The sequence below is a fragment of the Salmo salar genome, chromosome ssa27 (assembly GCF_905237065.1).
Source record: "Salmo salar chromosome ssa27, Ssal_v3.1, whole genome shotgun sequence".
Classification (NCBI taxonomy): domain Eukaryota; kingdom Metazoa; phylum Chordata; class Actinopteri; order Salmoniformes; family Salmonidae; genus Salmo; species Salmo salar.
In genome coordinates this window covers 1,844,760-1,864,101 of record NC_059468.1, presented here as the reverse complement: position 1 = coordinate 1,864,101, position 19,342 = coordinate 1,844,760, and the positions used below count along the sequence as shown (strand labels likewise).

Sequence of the window (19,342 nt, the reverse complement as noted above, 5' to 3'; positions counted from 1 at the left end):
TGACTCTGGAGAAGTGGAAACACGTTCTCTGGAGTGATGAATCACGCTTCATCTGGCAGTCCCGACAGACAAATCTGGGTTCGGCGGATGCCAGGAGAATACTACCTGCCCGAATGCAGAGTGGCAAATGTAAAGGTTGGTGGATGAGGCATAATGGTCTGGGGCTGTTTTTCATGGTTCGGGCTAGGCCCCTTAGTTCCAGTGAAGGGAAACCTTAAGGCTACAGCATACAATTCTAGACAATTCTGTGCTTCCAACTTTGTGGCAACAGTTTGGGGCAGCCCCTTCCCTGTTTCAGCATGTCAATGTCCCCGTGCACAAAGCAAGGTCCATACAGAAATGGTTTGTCAAGATCAGTGTGGAAGAAGGTGACTGGCCTGCACAGAGCCCTGACCTCAACCCCATCGAACAGCTTAGGGATGAATTGGAACGCCGACTACGAGCCAGGCCTAATCGCCCAACATCAGTGCCGACCTCACTAATGCTCGTGGCTGAATGGAAGCAAGTCCCCGCAGCAATGTTCCAATATCTATAGGAAAGCCTTCCCAGAAGAGTGGAGGCTGTTATAGCAGCAAAGGGGGACCAATTCCATATTAATGCCCATGATTTTGAAATGAGATGTTCGACGAGCAGGTGTCCACATACTTTTGGTCATGTAGTGTATGACCCCATGCCTTGAGGTACTGGTTTTCTACAACTGAAAGTATTTTCATGGAAGCATAGTGATGCAGGCTATGGTGATGGTGTGCCCTGGCAGCTAAAACTTTGACCTAAAGCCGGGGATAGTCTAGTCTTAATGTTTAGGTAACCTTAATTGAGGTCATTCACTAACCATTCATTATTTAACATAGCCTATCAATAGCAGATCCAGCTGTTTTTGCATGTACTTTTACTGTCTAAATTGATCGACAGATCATTCAATTCAATTTAACCTGGGGCAATATGTATCAAGAGTTTCAGAGGATCAGGTCAACTGTCCATGAAATCGTATTTATTGTAATCGAAATTGCAAAACTGATCCTAAATCCGCACTCCTATTCTGAGACGCGTTATGAATAAGGCCCCTGATCTAAAAGCCCATCAACCTGTCAATCTAACCAATCATGTAAATAATGTACTAGCATTCTTTATTGCTTGTTGTTTTATATCTTAGTTACAGGTCAGTGGAGGTTCGCACTGTCGTCACGGAATACTTTGTGTTTCAAAACCATTTTGTATCAGGCACCAGCGGGCTATGATCCTCCCCCCATTAAAACTAGTAGTTCAGAATATCAGTCATCTAACCATCTGACGAAACGGTTGGCAACATCGTATGAATCTGTGCCGGTATTCATAAAGCTTCTCAGAGTATGAGTGCTGAAAACTGATCCTCGATCAGCACACCTACTCAAACACTTTATGAATACAGGCCCTAGTCTGAAATAACAAGGGCCTGCATGCAGAATAAATTACTTTCAAAAACACGCCAGGTCTGATGAAAGTTTCATAATCCCGTTTAATTGTTTGGTGTTTACTGTTGAAATGCAATGATATGCCTCTAATACACTTGCTAAGTCTTGTGTCGTAAGATGTAGGCCCCAAGTGTTTCTAAGCTGACCTACAAGGGATGACCTTGTTGGCTGAACTAATACATGGTCACGAGCTAATTAACTCTAAGTAAATTGATTATGCAGCACGTTGCATGGCAACAGATGCGATTCACTTAGGCTATTGCTTCCTATAGTACAACAGACGACTAAGCACTTACATTTCTCTGTTCGATTTCCGTTTACTGCATGGGCATCAGGGTTGGGGTCAATTCGAATTTTAGTCAGTGAATCCAGGAAATTACCTGGATTTAAAATCCCCAAATAGATAAATACCATCTCCCTTTGAACTTATTGAGAAGTTATTGAAAATAGCTTCTCAATAATGCCATTTTATTTTTTATTATTGAATTGGAACTTCAGTTTACATCTTGAATTGACTGCTTTAAATTCGAATTGACCAAAACCTGATGGGCATTAACGTTATTGTGGAAGAGGTGACGATGGGAAAGAATCGTGGTGGAAGAAGAATAGGCAAACATGACTCGGGCAGCTGTGAGAGGCATTTCCGAAGGCTGAGAAAGAAAGAAACCTTCCATTGCGGTTTTCAAAATCAGGTTTTTATTAAAGTCAGTACAAGTAAAAGGTAGCTGAAGGCGGAAAGTTTCTTGATCCAATTCCAAAATGTACTTATTTTCTTCTTTGTTGTTTAGGGGCAAAGAAAAATACCAATCCCCCTCCCACCCCTAAGCCCTGTTTTATTCTAATATTACCCCTGTGCTGGTGTCATCTTTCTCTGAGAAATGAGAGAAGTGATGACACAGCCAGTAAAAGGTTCAATCTTTCGCATTGAACAAAGTGTTGCTTAACAAATAAAACATTCAAAATCATAACATTTATGGAATTTATCATCAGTTTCCCCCCAGCTACACAAACGGATACTGTAGAAGGAAATAACGTAATATTAAGTTTCCATTCTCTTTGCATCTACGTACATAAAACGTAGCGTAAACAAAAAGAGACGACGTAGTAGCAATTATCCTGGCTGACGGGATCATGGTCAGGTCTTTTCAATGGGAAAATGGGCCTCAACTTTTAATTGAAAAATGACAAGTGAAACTACCCATCCCTGACACTTAGGCCTACTTTGCAAAAGAATAAGGTCTTAAAATGCCGTTTAAATAACGAACAGTAGTAGTCTTAGATTTAGCTCACTCACGCTAACGCAGGCACACAAGCATACTGCACGCTTAGCGCTAATTCAGGGGGGAAGATGGATTAAAAACTTAACGTTTTATATTTGAACAAATATGAGAACAAAAATCAAACTGAATTATATATCCACCTCTTATTTTCTTCTATTCCGCTGTGTCTTCGTTGTTCAGGCCGACCTCTCCATTCCCTCTTTCTCCAGATGCAGATCCATGTCTTCACTCATCCTCTCCTCGATTCCTTTAGATCCTCCCAATTTACTCCTCCTCCAATTGTACTCATCTATTCCCCTCTTCCTCTCAGGCCTCTTAAACCAAGAAGGGGAGCAGAGAAAAGTACACCTCAATTCTTCTGCTTCTTCCCAACTCATCTCTCCTCGATGTGTCGCGCCCCCTGCCACAATGACATTCCGGTAGCCTAAGCACTGAAATTTGATGTCACCCCAGTCAGTTGACAAGTCAGAAGCGCGGAGGTAGGTGTGGTCTTTTGGGGGGAAAGAACGGACCACCTGGTCCCCCTCTGGGGTGTCCCCCGAAAGGAGGCCCTGGCCGTTTCCCCCTGAGCATGGGGCCACAGAGGGTTGGGCGTGGGGGACCCCACGGGAGGCCTCTCAGGTGTGGCTGGTGAACTGGGTGGAGGGGACGGTGTTGAGGATGGAGAGGCAGGGGCATGTGGTCAGGGTGGTGCAGGTCCATGTGAGGGGGAAGGGGGTGTCTGTGACCATATGGAGGGGAAGGGCTGCGTGGAGGGTAGTTATAGTAGTAAGGGTCTTCTGAGGGAGAGAGGGGGGGAGTGAGGCGCTCTCTGACTCTATAAGGATAATGAGGATCGTCTACAGGTAGATGGTGGAAATCGTCTGGGTGATAATAGCGATCGTCTGGGTGACGATGAAGGTCGTGAGGGTGCTGACGGAAGTTGTCAAGGTGATGTAGGGCGTCAGGCTGACGGTGTAGATCGTTGGGGTGGCGGCGGAGGTCGTCAGGGTGACAATGGAAATCGTCAGGGTGATGACGGGGGTCATCGGCATGGCGATGAAGGTCATCTGGGTGATAGGGTTGGCCCTCAGGGTGGAAAGCAGATTTGTGCTGGTGATCACTGATAATCACTGGACCGCCCAATGCACTGACGCCCGCCCTGTCATCCTCCATCTCAGGGTTTGGTGAGGGTTGCTCCACAGGCACCATCACCGCTCGCACAGTGAAAGACGCGGGCGAGCTCTGGTAGTCCTGTGGTGGGGCTGGTATTCCAGGGAAGGGCGGTGGAGGCAGCTGGGGAATGGGGGGCAGAGGGCTGGTGAGGAAGCTTGAGGGGTTGGCCCCCTGTTGGGAAAGCAGAGTTTGAGGATCCTTTGGTTGGTAGGGCTGCGTCTGCCCCTCCCCCTGGTATGCATAATGTCCTGACATAGGGTTTTTTCCATCTCCTGCCCCTGATGCAGCCATGTTGTGGTTGTTAGGATGCAGGGCCTGTCCCTCTGGGTAGGGATTACCATACCATCCTCCTTCACTCACACTGGGGTTTGGCCCTGCCTGAGCCCCTCCTGGTGTGTTACTGGGTAACCCCTCCCCGAGGGTTGGGGCTGACACCTGTGTCGTGATGGGCTGGTAATGGGCCAACCCAGACTCTCTGAGGGAAGGACCTATTCCATGCATCTCTTCCTTCCCTCCATAAGGCAACTGGTGGTACCCCTGCCCATTTAGATCACCTGGTTGTAGTCCTAAGTGGACATGAGGGTTGTTGGGATCCTGCCAGGCTTGGTTGTGGTAGGCAGTTGGAGACTGCGACAGGCTTCCATCTGGTTGTTTAGGGACTCCCCCAGAAGAGACCCGACCTTGTTTGGCCAGGAAGGGCTCTGCTCCTCCTGGAGTGTCCAAGAACTCATCCAAGGTGGGGGTGCCTCCTCCGGCCTCGTCCCGCACCGGGGTGCCCTCTTGGGTCTCTGTACCCGCTAAGGGGCTGATGTCGCTGCCTCCCGCTTGCATGGTCTCGCTAGTCAAGCCCAGGTTAAAGGCATTAAAGCCAGGGTTACCCTGCAGGAAGCTGTGGATCTTGGACTCCAGGCTGGAAGCAGAGGGCTTTTCTTCCTTCTCTTGCTCAAGGACCAGCCCTCTGTAAGGGCAGATGTCTAGAGGCTGTGTGGGCTGGGTAAGGGACACTGCCTGAAGGACGGTGGTGGTATTCCCCACTGTAGGGGCTGATGGGGTTGGTTCGAGCGTAGAGGAGGTGAGAGGAAGGCCTCGAGAAGGTACTGTAGGGGTGGAGGCGGAGGGAGGGAGCTTGCCTGTACTGGGGGAGTATGAGGAGAGGTTTCCCGTTGGGCTGTTCAGAAGAGTGGAGAGGCCTAAGAGGGGGCGGGAAAAAAGAAGAGAGAAAAGGAAATGTGTTAAAATACATGACAAATGTGAATGGCAACCTCAAATTGTACGAATCTGAACGATTCAGTACAATAAGTGATAGAGTAGAGATGTATACTCTCTGTCTGTCACCATTTTTGCTACTCAATTAGCAACATTCTGTCAATTAGAAACAATGTTTTTTCACCCTCTAAATCAGTGTTTGTCTCGTACCCGTATACGGGTTGAAAATAATAAGCACCTAAATTTGGAACGTAGTGGCTGTACAGTAACATGCCATAGATTACGTCAGAGCTCTGGCTCTGTGCTTCACAGTGCTGTATCGGTTTTACATTTACATTTTAATCATTTAGCAGATGCTCTTATCCAGAGGGACTTACAGTAGTGAGTGTCTACATTTATCATACTCTTTCGTACCGGTCCTCCGTGGGAATCAAACCCACAACCCTGGCGTTGCAAGCGTCATGCTCTACCAACAGAGCCACATGGGACCACTATGAGGGACAGCCCTTCTGAACTTGAGCACCGCGCGACAAGAAGTTGCCCCCAGTCCTCCCGGTGATTGGGCAACTTTTGCGAATGAGGGAAATGCAGTGAAATAAGATGACTCAATGTATTTTGAAAGATGAGACGTTGAGGATTACAATAAATACCGCTTTGATGTCATACAACAAGCCAAACACCTGAGTCCAAATGTGCACTTCACATTTCCATATCATAAAACTCATGTCATACACAGTGTCAATGTTTATGATCACTATGTTTTATGTAGTCACAAGATGACATGGCGTCATACTCTGGGTTGTCCTGAAGAGAAAGAGCCTGGCACACGCACCTGTTATGAACTCATGACTCCTTTCTTTGCGCACCAAATTTACAATCTGGTTCTCTGAATTTATGACAAAGCAAAAACAGGTTTAGACATTTTAGCAAATTCATAAAAAAAATCAACAACTTAAATATCACATTTACATAAAAGTATTCAGACCCTTTACTCAGTACTTTGTTGAAGCACCTTTGGCAGCGATTACAGCCTCGAGTCTTCTTCGGTATGACGCTACAAGCTTGGCACACCTGTATTTGGAGTCTCTCTTCCTTTCTTCTCTGTAGTTCCTCTCAAGCTCTGTCAGGTTGAATGGGGAGTGTCGTTGCACAGATATTTTCAGGTCTCTCCAGAGATGTTCGATCGAGTTCAAGTCCAGGCTCTGGCTGTGGAGCAGGTTTTCATCAAGGATCTCTTTACTTTGCTCTGTTAATCTTTCCCTTGATCCTGACTAGTCTCCCTGTTCCTGCCACTGAAAACCATCCCCACAGCATGATACTGCCATCACCATGCTTCACCATACAGTTGGTGCCAGGTTTCCTCCAGATGTGACGCTTGGCATTCAGGCCAAAGAGTTCAATGTTAGTTTTATCAGACCAGAGAATCTTTTCTCCTGGTCTGAGAGTCCTTTAGGTGCCTGTTGGCAAACTCCAAGTGGGCTGTTATGTGCCTTTTACTGAGGAGTGGCTTGCATCTGGCCACCACCATAAAAGGCCTGATTGGTGGAGTGCTGCAGAGATGGTTGTCCTTCTGGAAGATTCTCCCATCTCCACAGAGGAACTCTGTAGCTCTTTCAGAGTAAACATCAGGTTCTTGGTCACCTCCCTAACCAAGGCCCTTCTCCCCCGATTGCTCAGTTTGGCCGGGTGGCCAGCTCTAGGAAGAGTCTTGGTGGTTCCAAACTTCTTCCATTTAAGAATGATGGAGGCCATTGTGTTCTTGAGGACCTTCAATGCTGCAGAAATGTTTTAGTACCCTTCCCCAGATCTGTGCCTCGGAGCTCTACGGACAATTCCTTCGACCTCATGGCTTGGTTTTTGTTCTGATAGGAAATGTCAACAGTGGGACCTTATATAGACAGGTGGACTCCCATCAAGTTGTAGAAAAATCTCAAAGATGATCAATGGAAACAGGATGCACCTGAACTAAATTTCGAGTCTCATAGCAAAGGATCTGAATACTTATGTAAATAAGGTATCGGTTTTACATTTTTTATACATTTGCAAAAAATGTTTGTTTTTTTTTAACTGTTTTTGCTTTGTCATTATGGAGTATTGTTTGTAGATTGATGTCATTATGGTGTAGTGTGTGTGTGTGTGTGTGTGTGTGTGTGTAGATGGGTGAGAGAAAATATATATATTTAATCCATTTTAGAATAAGGCTTTAAACATAACAAAATGTGAAAAAGTCAAGGGGTCTGAATACTTTCCAAATGCACTGTATATTGAAAAACTGAATTTTGTTGGATTTGATGAAAGAACACTTGGTCCATGAGCCCTTTATGGAGTGGCCACTTACAGTGCCTTATGAAAGTATTCATAACTCTTGACTTATTCCACATTTTGTTATGTTACAGACTGAATTCAAAATGGATTAAATAGATGTTTTTTCTCTCACCCATCCACACTCACAATCACCTTTGCACATATTTTCTTTTACAATTCTTCAACTCCAGTGTATATTTCTGCTGAAATGTGAATTTGTTTTGCAGTGTGTTGGTAAGCAGACAACCAGGTTTTAATTTTCTTGTGCTTAGCTCTAATCCGTTTATTTTTATCACCCAAAAAAACTCCCTAGTCCTTGCCGATTACAAGCATACCCCCATAACATGATGCAGCCACCACCATGCTTGAAAATATGAAGGGAGACCCCTGCGCCACTCGGGATGCCAAGGCACTGCATCGCAGTGCTAGCTGTGCCACTAGAGATGCTGGTTCGAGTCTAGGCTCTGTCGCAGCCAGCCGCGACCGGGAGACCCATGGGGCGGCGCACAATTGGCCCAGCGTCGTCCGGGTTAGGGGAGGGTTTGGCCGGCAGGGATGTTCTTGTTCCATCGCGCAATGGCGACTCCTGTGGCGGGCCGGGCGCAGTGCACGCTGACACGGTCACCAGGTGTACGGTGTTTCCTCCGACACATTGGTGCGGCTGGCTTCCGGGTTAAGACTGTAACTACCAATTGGATACCACGAAATTGGAGAGAAAAAGGGATTAAAAAAATAAATAAAAAAATAACAAAGAAAATATGAAGAGTGGTTCTCAGTGATGGATTTGGATTTGCCCCAAACATAACGCTTTGTATTCAGGACCAAATGTAAATTTCTTTGCAGTTTTACTTTACTGCCTTATTGCAAACAGGATGCATGTTTTGGAATATTTGTATTCTGTACAGGCTTCCTTATCGCTCTGTCATTTAGGTTAATATTGTGGAGTAACTACAATGTTGTTGATCCATCCTCAGTGTTCTGTAACTGTTTTAAAGTCACTATTGGCCTCATGGTGAAATCCCTGAGCGGTTTCCTTCTTCTCCAGCGACTGAGTTAGGAAGGACGCCTGTATCTTTGTAGTGACTGGGTGTATTCATACAACATCCAAAGTGTAATTAATAACTTCAACATGCTCAAAGGGATATTCAATGTCTGCTTTTGTTGTACCCATCTACCAATAGGTGCTCTTCTTTGCAAGGCATTGGGAAACCTCCCTGGTCTTTGTGGTTGAATACACTTTTTAATTCACTGCTCGACGGAGGGACCTTACAGATAATTGTATGTGTGGGGTACAGAGATGAGGTAATCATTAAAAAAATAATGTTAAACACTATTATTGCACACAGAGTGAGTACATGCAACTTATTGTGACTTGTTAAGCACATTTTTACTCCTGAACTTATTTGGGCTTGCCATAACAAAGGGGTTGAATACCTATTGACACAAGATATTTCAGCTTTTCATTTTTAATTAATTTGTAAACATTTCTAAAAACATCATTCCACTTTGACTTCATGTGTTAGTGTGTGTAGGCCAGTGACACAAAATCTCAATTTAATACATTTTAAATTCAGGCTGTAACAACAAAATGTGGAAAAAGTCAAGTGGTGTGAATACTTTCTGAAGGCACTGTAGAGGTGCAGGAACTCAAGCAGTAGACAATGTGAGGTGCCAGTACTTAGTTCTATGACCTGAAAAGTCAATCACTGAGTCTGCCACTGTTTTAGGCTAAATTAGAATTGAGGTGATGCACACTTACTTGTATCACATCTGCCACTTATTATTAAAAAATCTAAAATTCAAAACCCATTTGACAAGCATCTTGTGTCCCACCGCGACCCGTTTTGTAACACGATTCTCTATGAAACCTGACAGATGTGCCAGACAGATGCATACTCTGGTAATAGATAGTAGCAGCAGACTCTATAGTCTGCAGCGCACTACTAGTTTTCATGCTAATGTTTTTTACTTAAGAAATACTGCACCAAACACCTTAGCGAGATGTAAAGTTGTGTGATTAAAACCTCCTATGCAAAAAAGTCCAAAAGATTTAAGGATTTATTTCTTCTGACTGTTTTGAGGAAGTGGTAGGCTAGTTTGTTGCTACGGTGTCTCAAGAGGTACAAACATCAGTAACTGCCAGGGTATGATCACACACTTACATCAAACCACACCCTCAAGAGTGAAATCGTGTTTTTCTTAATGAGCAACAGAAAAACATGGGGAATCGATGAGTTAAGTCGCTCTTTAACATTTGCTCTACCCCAGTTTCTCACCATGTCGCCCACTGGCCTGCTCCTGGGTTTTGGACAGTGCACTGAGGAGCGCCTCGGGAGTCATGTCCACTTTGGACAGGACGCTGGCCAGGGGGGCTGCTGGGGCAGGAGGGGTGGTCTTGGCTGGAGAGGAGGGGCAGACCAATGAAGCACCTGGACTCACTCCTGGAGAGGGAGGAAAATACAGATTTGAATTTTATCGGCAATTTCTTATCCTCTCATGGGGTAGTGGAATATGTATTGTGGATGACCACCGTGACGGAACCTTGTTAATGACCAGCAGACTGAATAGTTGGTAAATGCTCTAAATAATGGCTTCTCATTTACACTGACTTCACAACATGTTGTGTTGTCAAATGCTGTTTAATAATGTAACAATAGAATGTTATGGTAGTCACAATCAACAGGATGTTTTGAGGATGTAACAGTAGCTAAAGGAACAATACTAGGCTACAAGTGACATAAGTGGCGATGATGTGGCCAACTGCCTCAGGGTCAATTCTGAATTAAATTGTGAATTTCATTCTAATTCAATTATTGTATGACATTTTAATTGACCACACCCCACAGAAAACACAATTTGAATTAAAGGAAATTGAATTGAATTAAATTAAAATAGGTAACGGCTATTTATACTGAACACAAACATAAAACGCAACATGCAACAATTTCAAAGATTTTGCTGAGTTACAGTTCATATAAGCAAATCATTCAATTGAAATTCTTTAGGCCCTAATCTATAGATTTCACATGACTGGGCAGGGGGTGCAGACATGGGCCCACCCACTGGGGAGCTAGGCCCAGCCAATGAGTATGAGTCTGGGATCTTTTATGTCTGCTCATGAAACATGGGACCAGCACTTTACATGTTGTGTTTACATTTTTTGTTCAGTGTAAATGGCTATTATTTATCTGTACATACATCACGTATGGTAGCCAATACTATGTTTAACACATGGTTGAACCATTTCATTTTTAACTCATTCTCCTAAAACAAGAAATATCCTAAGATAATTTTGTAGGTTGTCTTCAATCATTTATATTTCACTTACATGTTATTAAATTATTTCCCCAGAAGGCATTAGACCAAATCAAACACACCAGAACAACCTAACATCTCATGACAAAAGCACATAAAAATACTGTTCGACATCTATTAGTTATAATCAAGCTAATAAGAATTAACTGACAGATGCTTTTGGTAAAAGATTTGTCAAAGGAACGAGACTTTCTTGTTTCACGTCTCAGTTTAACTTATTTTAATAAAATTCTATTTTTAATTCAAATTAAACAAAATTCTGCTTCTGGAATTTTAATCCAAGGGTTGAATTGACCCCAACCTTGGACTGCAAAATCAGAATAACAGTGTTGATGATGTAATGGTGCTTATGATGTGCCATCAGGATAACTGTGTCGTTGGTGCAATAGTGGCTGCCTGCATGTAGTGCCTTTATGATGTTACAATAGCTGACGTTTCTCACCTGGTTTCTTCATGACAGAGGTGATGCTGCTGAGGATAGAGCTAATTTTACCCAGGTCCACATTGGCGAAGTTGCCTGACAGGTTGGTTGTAGGGGTCACTGGGATCATGAGAGCTGGGGAGGGTGTGGCCTGTGGGTCAGGCTTTGCCTCTGTGGCCAGCGGCAGCTGTGTGACAACAGGCACAGGAATGGGGTCTGGAGATGGGACGGGACTTTCAACTCGCTCCTCAACTGTGAAAACACAGGAAACAAGTTGCAATACAATCTAGTCTTATAGCTATAATGAGGCAGATAAACGTAATACATCCTGTCCCTTAACACCCTGCGCCCAATCCCTGCTCTGCATCACCTGCCATTCCTCCTCACCTATGATACCGACGCTCTCTGCCTCCTCCTCATCCGAGAGCTCCATGTCCTCCACGTCACGGTTGTCTGACTCCCCGACAGTGAAGCCCTGCTTTGGGGAGCCACCAGGGGAGGACAGGGGGCTGGGTGCTTCACCCAGAGTGATTTCCGCCTCATCATCCATGGCCAGGCCATCCAAGTCAGATTCTGGGTCGGCTAGGCCACGGAAGGGGGACTCTGAGCCATTGGGGGACGGGGCGTCCATCGAGGGCGAGGGGAGGGGCGACTCATCCAGGTCTGGTAAGGTGGCCTTGAGGCTGTCCAGCTTACGCTTGAGGTGGGACACCCGGTTGGCAAACGTCTTGTAGGCCTTAAATAGAAGTGAAAAAAGAACACTCAGACTCAAACACATGGCCAATTATTTTTACAAATCTATGCAACTCAAGTCTTACTACTAAAGCCCACCACTAAAACCAAAGAACCGCTTTCAACCTTTCACAACAGATGCAAAGGCATTACGGACACCATCTAGTTCAGCTACTCACATTGGCGACTATCTTGACCTCCTTATACTGCATCTCGTAGAAAATGTCTGCATTGCCAAGAGCATTCAACAGAGGGGACCCTCCTTTGATCTGCCGGTCAAGGAAGGCCACAAACTCCTTTAGCTTCGCACTGCCATCCTCAAAGTCCTTGGAGTGCCTCTTTCCCCCTGCCTTATCTGAAGGGGTGGTTGATTTGGAGAGAAAAATAATAAAGACTTGGTCAGGCTTTGCCTGAGGTGACAAGCCTCATCTCCTCCTAGGTCAGAGGGGCCAGACAGGGGTCAAGGTTTTTTTCTTTCTGAGTAGTAAGAGATGCCTCGTGTCTTTTCCAGTTCCTGTGCCAATGCTCATTGACAACATTACAGGAGGACGTGGGCCCTGGTCAAAAGTTGCACTGTATAGGGAATAAGGTGCAATTTGGGACACAGACAGGGTCAATGCTCATGGACGACTTTGCAGGAGGTTGTGTGTCAGCCTAAACCTTGTTACCTTTCAGCCTCTTGAGGTCCTCGGTGCTGCAGACGTCCACCCTCATGGCTGCCAGCTGTTTCTCCTTTAGCTCCACTTCCTCCACAGAGCTGTGGTACTTACAGAGATGATCGATGAATGCCTGGGGCTGTATGACAGGACACCGTCAGAGAGCCACACCACAGGACATGGCAATAGTTAAGGTCAAGTTCAACTCAACATACTAGCTTTGTAGTACAAGCATTTACTTTAAGTATTTACAGTTCTCATAGTACAGTAGTTAGTTAATTTGGTATGATTTGGTCATTTCTCGAGAGGCTATGCAGTAAAGAAATTCTGAATATACAATTGAAATTTAAAAAAAGAAGCTAAACAGAGCAGAACATAGAATGTATCCTATAGAGTAGGTCGTGGACACTTACGACAAATTCAGCTACAATCTTAGATTGAAGAGCAGCTTTAGGGTTGACTGGAGCTGAAATTACATAACTTAGTCATGGACATTTCTTAACGCAACACACAAGCACTGAACAGAACAGCTAAAATGCCACACAATTAAAAGTGAAGTACAACAATAAACATGATGCCTCATTATCTTGACATTTGTACAATTTCGAAAGATACTTCCCATGATATTCAAAACATGCAGTATATCACAGTTTACTCTGCAGGTGGTACATGGTTGGAACTGATTCACTCACCTTTAGGTGTTTCTAAAGCAGCAGGTGACTCCTCTTTGACCAGACTGGCCCTCAGCTCAGCTATGAGCTCCTCTGTGTACACACTCCTCTCCTCCCAGATGGATAATATCCTGTCCACTGACTTCATCACCTTAGAGTCTCCCACATTACTGCAGGACAGGAGACAGAAAAGTTCATCACTGATGTGGCAATGATGTGTAAAGTGACAGAGTAGCCCTGATAAGAAGATCTAACTCCCCTTATTTCAACCACAATGAGGTACCGGGTCGGGAACGCCCTTTGCCTCCAGAACACCCCGATTTCTTCGGGTGTGGATTCTACAAGGTGTCAGAAACATTCCACAGGGATGTTGGTCCATGCTGACATCACGCAGTTGCTGCAGATTGAGAGAATGGCGCTTGATGCCGTTTTACAGGCTCCTAACCAATTGTGGTATTTGTTTATAATTAATGTGCGTTTTTTTTAAACCTTTTGTTTTACATTAACACACGGTGGCAGAAACATTATGACCGAAAAGAGCTTCTGGACACCAGAACAGCGATTACTCAACTCGAATTGGACGAAGATTTTTTCTTTAATGAATCGGAGGCTAAAGTTTTACGGCTGCTAAGCAAACAAGAGAACGCACACCCACTCCTCGTGGCCGGGACCTTTAATGCAGGAAAACTTACATCCATTTTACCTCATTTCTACCAGTATGTCACATGTGCAACCAGAGGGAAAAAAACAAGACCACTTTCATTCCAGAGATGCGTACAAAGCTCTCCCTCACCCTCCATTGGCAAATCTGACCATATTTCTATTCTCCTAATTCCTGCTTACAAGCAAAAACTAAAGCAAGAAGTACCAGTGACTCGCTCAATATGGAAGTGGTCAGATGACGCGGATGCTAAGCTACAGGACTGTTTCGCTAGCACAAACTGGAATATGTTCCGGGATTCATCCGACGGCATTAAGGAGAATACCACATCAGTCACCAGCTTCATCAATAAGTGCATCGCCAACATCATCCCCACAGTGACCGTACGTATATATCCCAACCAGAAGCCATGGATTACAGGCAACGCTGCCGCTTTCAAGGAGCGGGACACTAATCTGGACGCTTATAAGAAATCCTGCTATGCCCTCCGATGAACCATCACAGGCAAAGCTTCAATACAGGACTAAGTTTGAATCCTACTAACCAGCTCTGACATTCGTCAGATGTGGCAGGGCTCGAAAACTATTACGGATTACAAAGGGAAACCCATAGAAGAGCTGTCCAGTGACGCGGGCCTACCAGACGAGCTAATTGCCTTACATGCTCGCTTCGAGGCAAGCAATACTGAACCATGCATGAGAGCACCAGCTGTTCCATATGACTGTGTGATATTGCTCTCCATAGCCGATGTGAGTAAGACCTTTAAACTGGTTAACATTCACAAGGCCAGACGAATTACCAAAACGCGTACTCAGAGCATGCTCTGACCAACTGACAAGTGTCTTCACATTTTCAACCTCTCCCTGATTCTGTAATACCTACATGTTTTTAGCAGACCACCATAGTCCCTGTGCCCAAGAACGCCAAGGTATCCTGCCTAAATGACTACCACCCTGTAGCACTCATGTCTGTAGCCATGAAGTGCTTTGAAAGGCTGGTCATGGCTCACATCAACACCATCATCCCAGAAACCATACAGCCACTACAATTTGCATAACCTTCCAACACATCCAGAGATGACGCAACCTATATTGCACTCCACACTGCCCTTTCCCACCTGGACAAAGGAATGCCAATGTGAGAATGCTGTTTGTTGACTACAACTCAGCATTCAACACCATAGTGCCCTCAAAGCTCCTCACTAAGTTAAGGACCCTGGGACTAAACACCTCCCTCTGCAACTAGATCCTGGACTTCCTGATGGGCGGCCCACAGGAGGTAAGGGTAGGCAACAACACATCTGCCACACTGATCTTCAACGTGGGGGCCCCTCAGGGGTGCATGCTTAGTCCCCTCCTGTACTACCTGTTCACCCATGAATGCGTGGCCACACACAACTCCAACACCATCATTAAGTTCACCAATGACACAACAGTGGTAGGCCTGATCACCGACAACAATGAGACCGCCTATAGGGAGGAGGTAAGAGACCTGGCAGTGTGGTGCCAGGACAACAACCTCTCCCTCAATGTGAGCAAGACAAAGAAGCTGATCATGGACTACAGGAAAAGGAGAGCCAAGCACACCCTCGTTCTCATTGACGGGGCTGTAGTGGAGCAGGTCGACAGCTTGAAGTTTCTTGGTGTCCACATCACTAACAAACTACTGTTAGGTTCTAAACAAACAGAGTAAAAACTCAAACGGACGACTAGGAAAAAGCTCAAACCAAGTTTATTCACGCAATGGGTCAAACATCTGCAAAGACAAAGACATGTTTACACAAGCACATATATTTATACCCTCCTTCCAGGAGTCAACTCCTTGCACATCTAGACAGTTGCTAGTCACGACCTTAATAAGTTCCTCTCACTGGTCTAGTCAAGGCCCCACTTCCTCCTAGAACCTCTGTGGGCATGCAAGTATACACTACCGTTCAAAAATTTGAGGTCACACAGAAATGTCCTCGTTTTTGAAAGAAAAGCACATTTTTTGTCAATTAAAATTACATCAAATTGATCAGAAATACAGTGTAGACATTGTTAATGTTGTAAATGACTATTGTAGCAGGAAACGGCTGATTATTAATGAAATATCTACATAGGCGTACAGAGGACGATTATCAGCAACCATCACTCCTGTGTTCCAATGGGACGTTGTGTTATCTATTCCAAGTTTATCATTTTTAAAGGCTAATTGATCATTAGAAAAGCCTTTTGCAAGTATGTTAGCACAGCTGAAAAACTGTTGTCCTAATTAAAGAAGCAATAAAACTGGCCTTCTTTAGACTAGTTGAGTATCTGGAGCATCAGACTTTCTTCTGAAACTCGTCAGTCTATTCTTGTTCTGACGAATGTTGGCTATTGCATGCGAGAAATTGGAAAGAAACTGAAGATCTCGTACAACGCTGTGTACTGCTCCCTTCACAGAACAGTGCAAACTGGCTCTAACTAGAATAGAAAGAGTGGGAGGCCCCGGTGCACAACTGAGCAAGAGGACAAGTACATTAGAGTCTCTAGTTTGAGAAACAGACGCCTCACAAGTCCTCAACTGGCAGCTTTATTACATAGTACCCGTCTCAACGTCAATAGTGAAGAGGCGACTCCGCGATGCTGGCCTTCAACAACTTACAGACGCACACAAACTACATCATCATATAGCCCACACCCCATCCCTAGTGCCCGCATTATTGCTTGCCACATGGCCTTAAATTTGTTTGTGTCTGTCGCCCATGTTATTTCAATATTTAAATAATTTGATTATTCCATTGTGTTAATGATGATGGATTTCCAAGTTCTTGGTATACGTTTTTTCAAGACGAGTGATTAGAAGGGAATCGTCCAGCCCATTGGGTATCTCACTATGCGATGTCTTGAAATATGCAGACAGACAGATTAAAAGTTTACATTGTAATACTTTTTACAGACAACTTTCTAGCTCCACCCATGACTTTTGAACTTCATAGCATTCCAAGAAACCATGGATTATTTAGTCATATTTTGTACACATGACTCTTCTGTGGTGTGGTAAAATTTGTGAATGTTGTCTCTTGTATAATACAGTAAATTCTATACATTAGTTTATACTGGATTAAGAGAACAAATGTAATTGCGTTAGTTATGCTCCAACATACCATAAATCTTGTGACAACATCAGTTCTTTTTAAGTCTTGGTTCCAATAGTTTATATATTTTTCTAAGAGATTGTCATTAGGATATGCTCTCTGCAAGGTTTTGCATATCTTACCTATCATATGAACATCCTTTCTGACTCAAATAAGACTCCCTCAAAGGATGTCCAAAATTGCTTTTTAATTCTGTCACGTGGAAATGTATTCCCTGTTACCAAGTCATTTACAGTTCATATGACTTCAGTTTTCCATGTGGCTCAATTTCTAGGTGTATTGTGAAAAGCTATCCAAGGATTGTTCCGTAGGGTTGTGTTTTTAGGGAGTGATATTGGTTCTTGTAGAATACGTTTTATTTTCTTACATATTGTTATAGTGTTAACTATGAAGTTGTTAATGTTCTTTGCTTTATCCTTTGAAAATAGACATGTACAAATATTCTCGGGATGAGCATGCGCATCTTCAATATGTACCCATTGTTCCATTTTTGTGCATTTAACTATACGTCGCAATTAAAAGCCTTGGGTCGCAAGTAAAAGCCTTAGAATTCCAAGTCTGGAAGGTTAAAACCACCCTCAGACTTAGTAAGATGTAAACCCTTTTTATTCTATGAATTTTAGTTGCCCATAAAATGTCTTATGACCAAGTATACTTTTTTTTTTTATGTGGGCTAATTGGTATTACCGAAAATAAATACTAAAACTTTGGGAGCCATGCCATTTTGAAGACGTTTATTCTACCTGTAAGATTTATGGAAAGATTGTTCCATATAATTAGACCTGCTTTCATATTCTTGAGTAATGGAATAAAGTTAACTTAAAGGATACTTATAGATTGTGAGTTATTATTTTTTTTTATCCTATTATCTTTATTTCCACATTAATTTTAAATCCTGAGATTTTTGTGTATTCTGAAAATATGTTTAGCAAAGGGGGCATTGAATTTTCAATATTGGTGAGGTATATCAGGAGATCATCTGCAAATGAGTTTAGTTTATATTCATGTTTACCAATACTGATACCTGTTACCTTTGGGTCCTGTCTAATTCTTTCTGCTATCGGTTCAATTACCAGTGCAAACAGGAGAGGGAGATGGGACATCCCTGTCTTGTGCCCATTTCTAAAGCAATCATATCAGATAATGTATTATTTGTGTATATTTTTGCTTTAGGACATTTATATAATATCTTAATTACATTTATTTTTTCAGCCGGAAAGTTGAAAGCTTACAAAGTTTTGAATAGAAAAGGGCATTCAAGACGGCCAAAAACCTTTACTTCAACATCCATTATTCATAAATCTCTTGTTTTTTTACGTATTGTATTAAACTGAAACATATTCTTGTATTTGTTTTGTAAGTGTATTTTTAATAAACCCTGTTTGACTGACATGTATCAAGTCTGGTGAGACTTTTTCCATTCTATTGCTTATAAGCTTATGAAGTCTATAAATCAGCAGGGGACTCCAGATTTTCCTTGTTTTAATATAATTGAAATAACTGTTTGATACATGTAACTAGGAAGTACTGAATTGAGTGACATGTGTTTTGTCATGTGTAAATAGGGGCTCTACTTTGTCCCAAAATGGTGAATAGAATTCTATGGGAAAGCCATCCGTTCCTGGTGCTTTTCTCCATGTGAATGTTTTAACAGTATCTAATATTTATTTTTGTGTGATCTATGTTTTTAGTGATTATTTTTTTGTCTGCTGATAATTGCTATAGGATCCATCCAACTGTTATTTAATTGTGATTTATATACATCTTCATAGAAGCTTTTAAAATGGTCTTTATTAGCGTTGTTGTTTCTAATTACTGCATTTGTATCTGTTTCTTATAACTGGTTTAGCATGTATTCATTTTGTGACAGCTGTGAGATATTTACCAGTTTTATTTGCCATTAAGTAGTATGCTTTATTTGAGTTTAACCTGTAGTTGTTGATTCTCTTCAAAAGTAAAAGATCTCATACTTGTTTAAATTCAGAAATAGTAATTTCTTCTTTTATGTCCACATTTGTAATGTTAAAGGTTATTTTTTCGTTTAAATATTTAATACATTTTGGGTCCAGAAGTTCATTCTCCAAATTCTGTCGCTAAGTGTATTTTCTATTGGTGTAATTAAGCACGATACCGGAGAATGATACTATATCATACATTTTTTTAATTAAGTAAATTGTTATAAAAATGTAGTCAATTCTTGAATTGTTTTTCTTACTTTGAGAAAAAAAATTGTCTTTTGCAGTTGTCAATAGTAATCTCCAGGTGTCCTGTAAATTATTTGCTGAGCTTACATTTTTCATCCTCTTGAAGGCTCCCTAAATTTGTCTTTTTTATTACTATTACTATTTTATTGTCTATCAATTTTATCG

The 19,342-nt window shown here is 42.9% G+C and overlaps 1 protein-coding gene across 3 annotated transcripts in view; it reads right to left on the bottom strand.

The window, feature by feature from the left end:
• The window catches only part of LOC106588187 (regulation of nuclear pre-mRNA domain-containing protein 2), a 48,911-nt gene that overhangs the window by 18,147 nt on the left and 11,422 nt on the right, over positions 1-19,342 (bottom strand). For 2 of the 3 annotated variants that reach the window (XR_001324603.2, XR_001324602.2), the window contains exons 3-10: positions 13,213-13,361; positions 12,934-12,986; positions 12,533-12,659; positions 12,044-12,219; positions 11,520-11,868; positions 11,154-11,384; positions 9,673-9,837; positions 2,872-5,076 (exon numbers count right to left, since the gene is read on the bottom strand). Coding sequence is in view for 1 of the 3 variants with exons in the window: in XM_014176924.2 (XP_014032399.2) it covers positions 3,197-5,076; positions 9,673-9,837; positions 11,154-11,384; positions 11,520-11,868; positions 12,044-12,219; positions 12,533-12,659; positions 12,934-12,986; positions 13,213-13,361 (3,130 nt within the window). In the remaining 2 variants the exon portion in view is untranslated. Of the gene's footprint in view, positions 1-2,124; positions 5,077-9,672; positions 9,838-11,153; positions 11,385-11,519; positions 11,869-12,043; positions 12,220-12,532; positions 12,660-12,933; positions 12,987-13,212; positions 13,362-19,342 lie in introns of those variants that run through there. The other variant, XM_014176924.2, reaches the window with a different exon arrangement.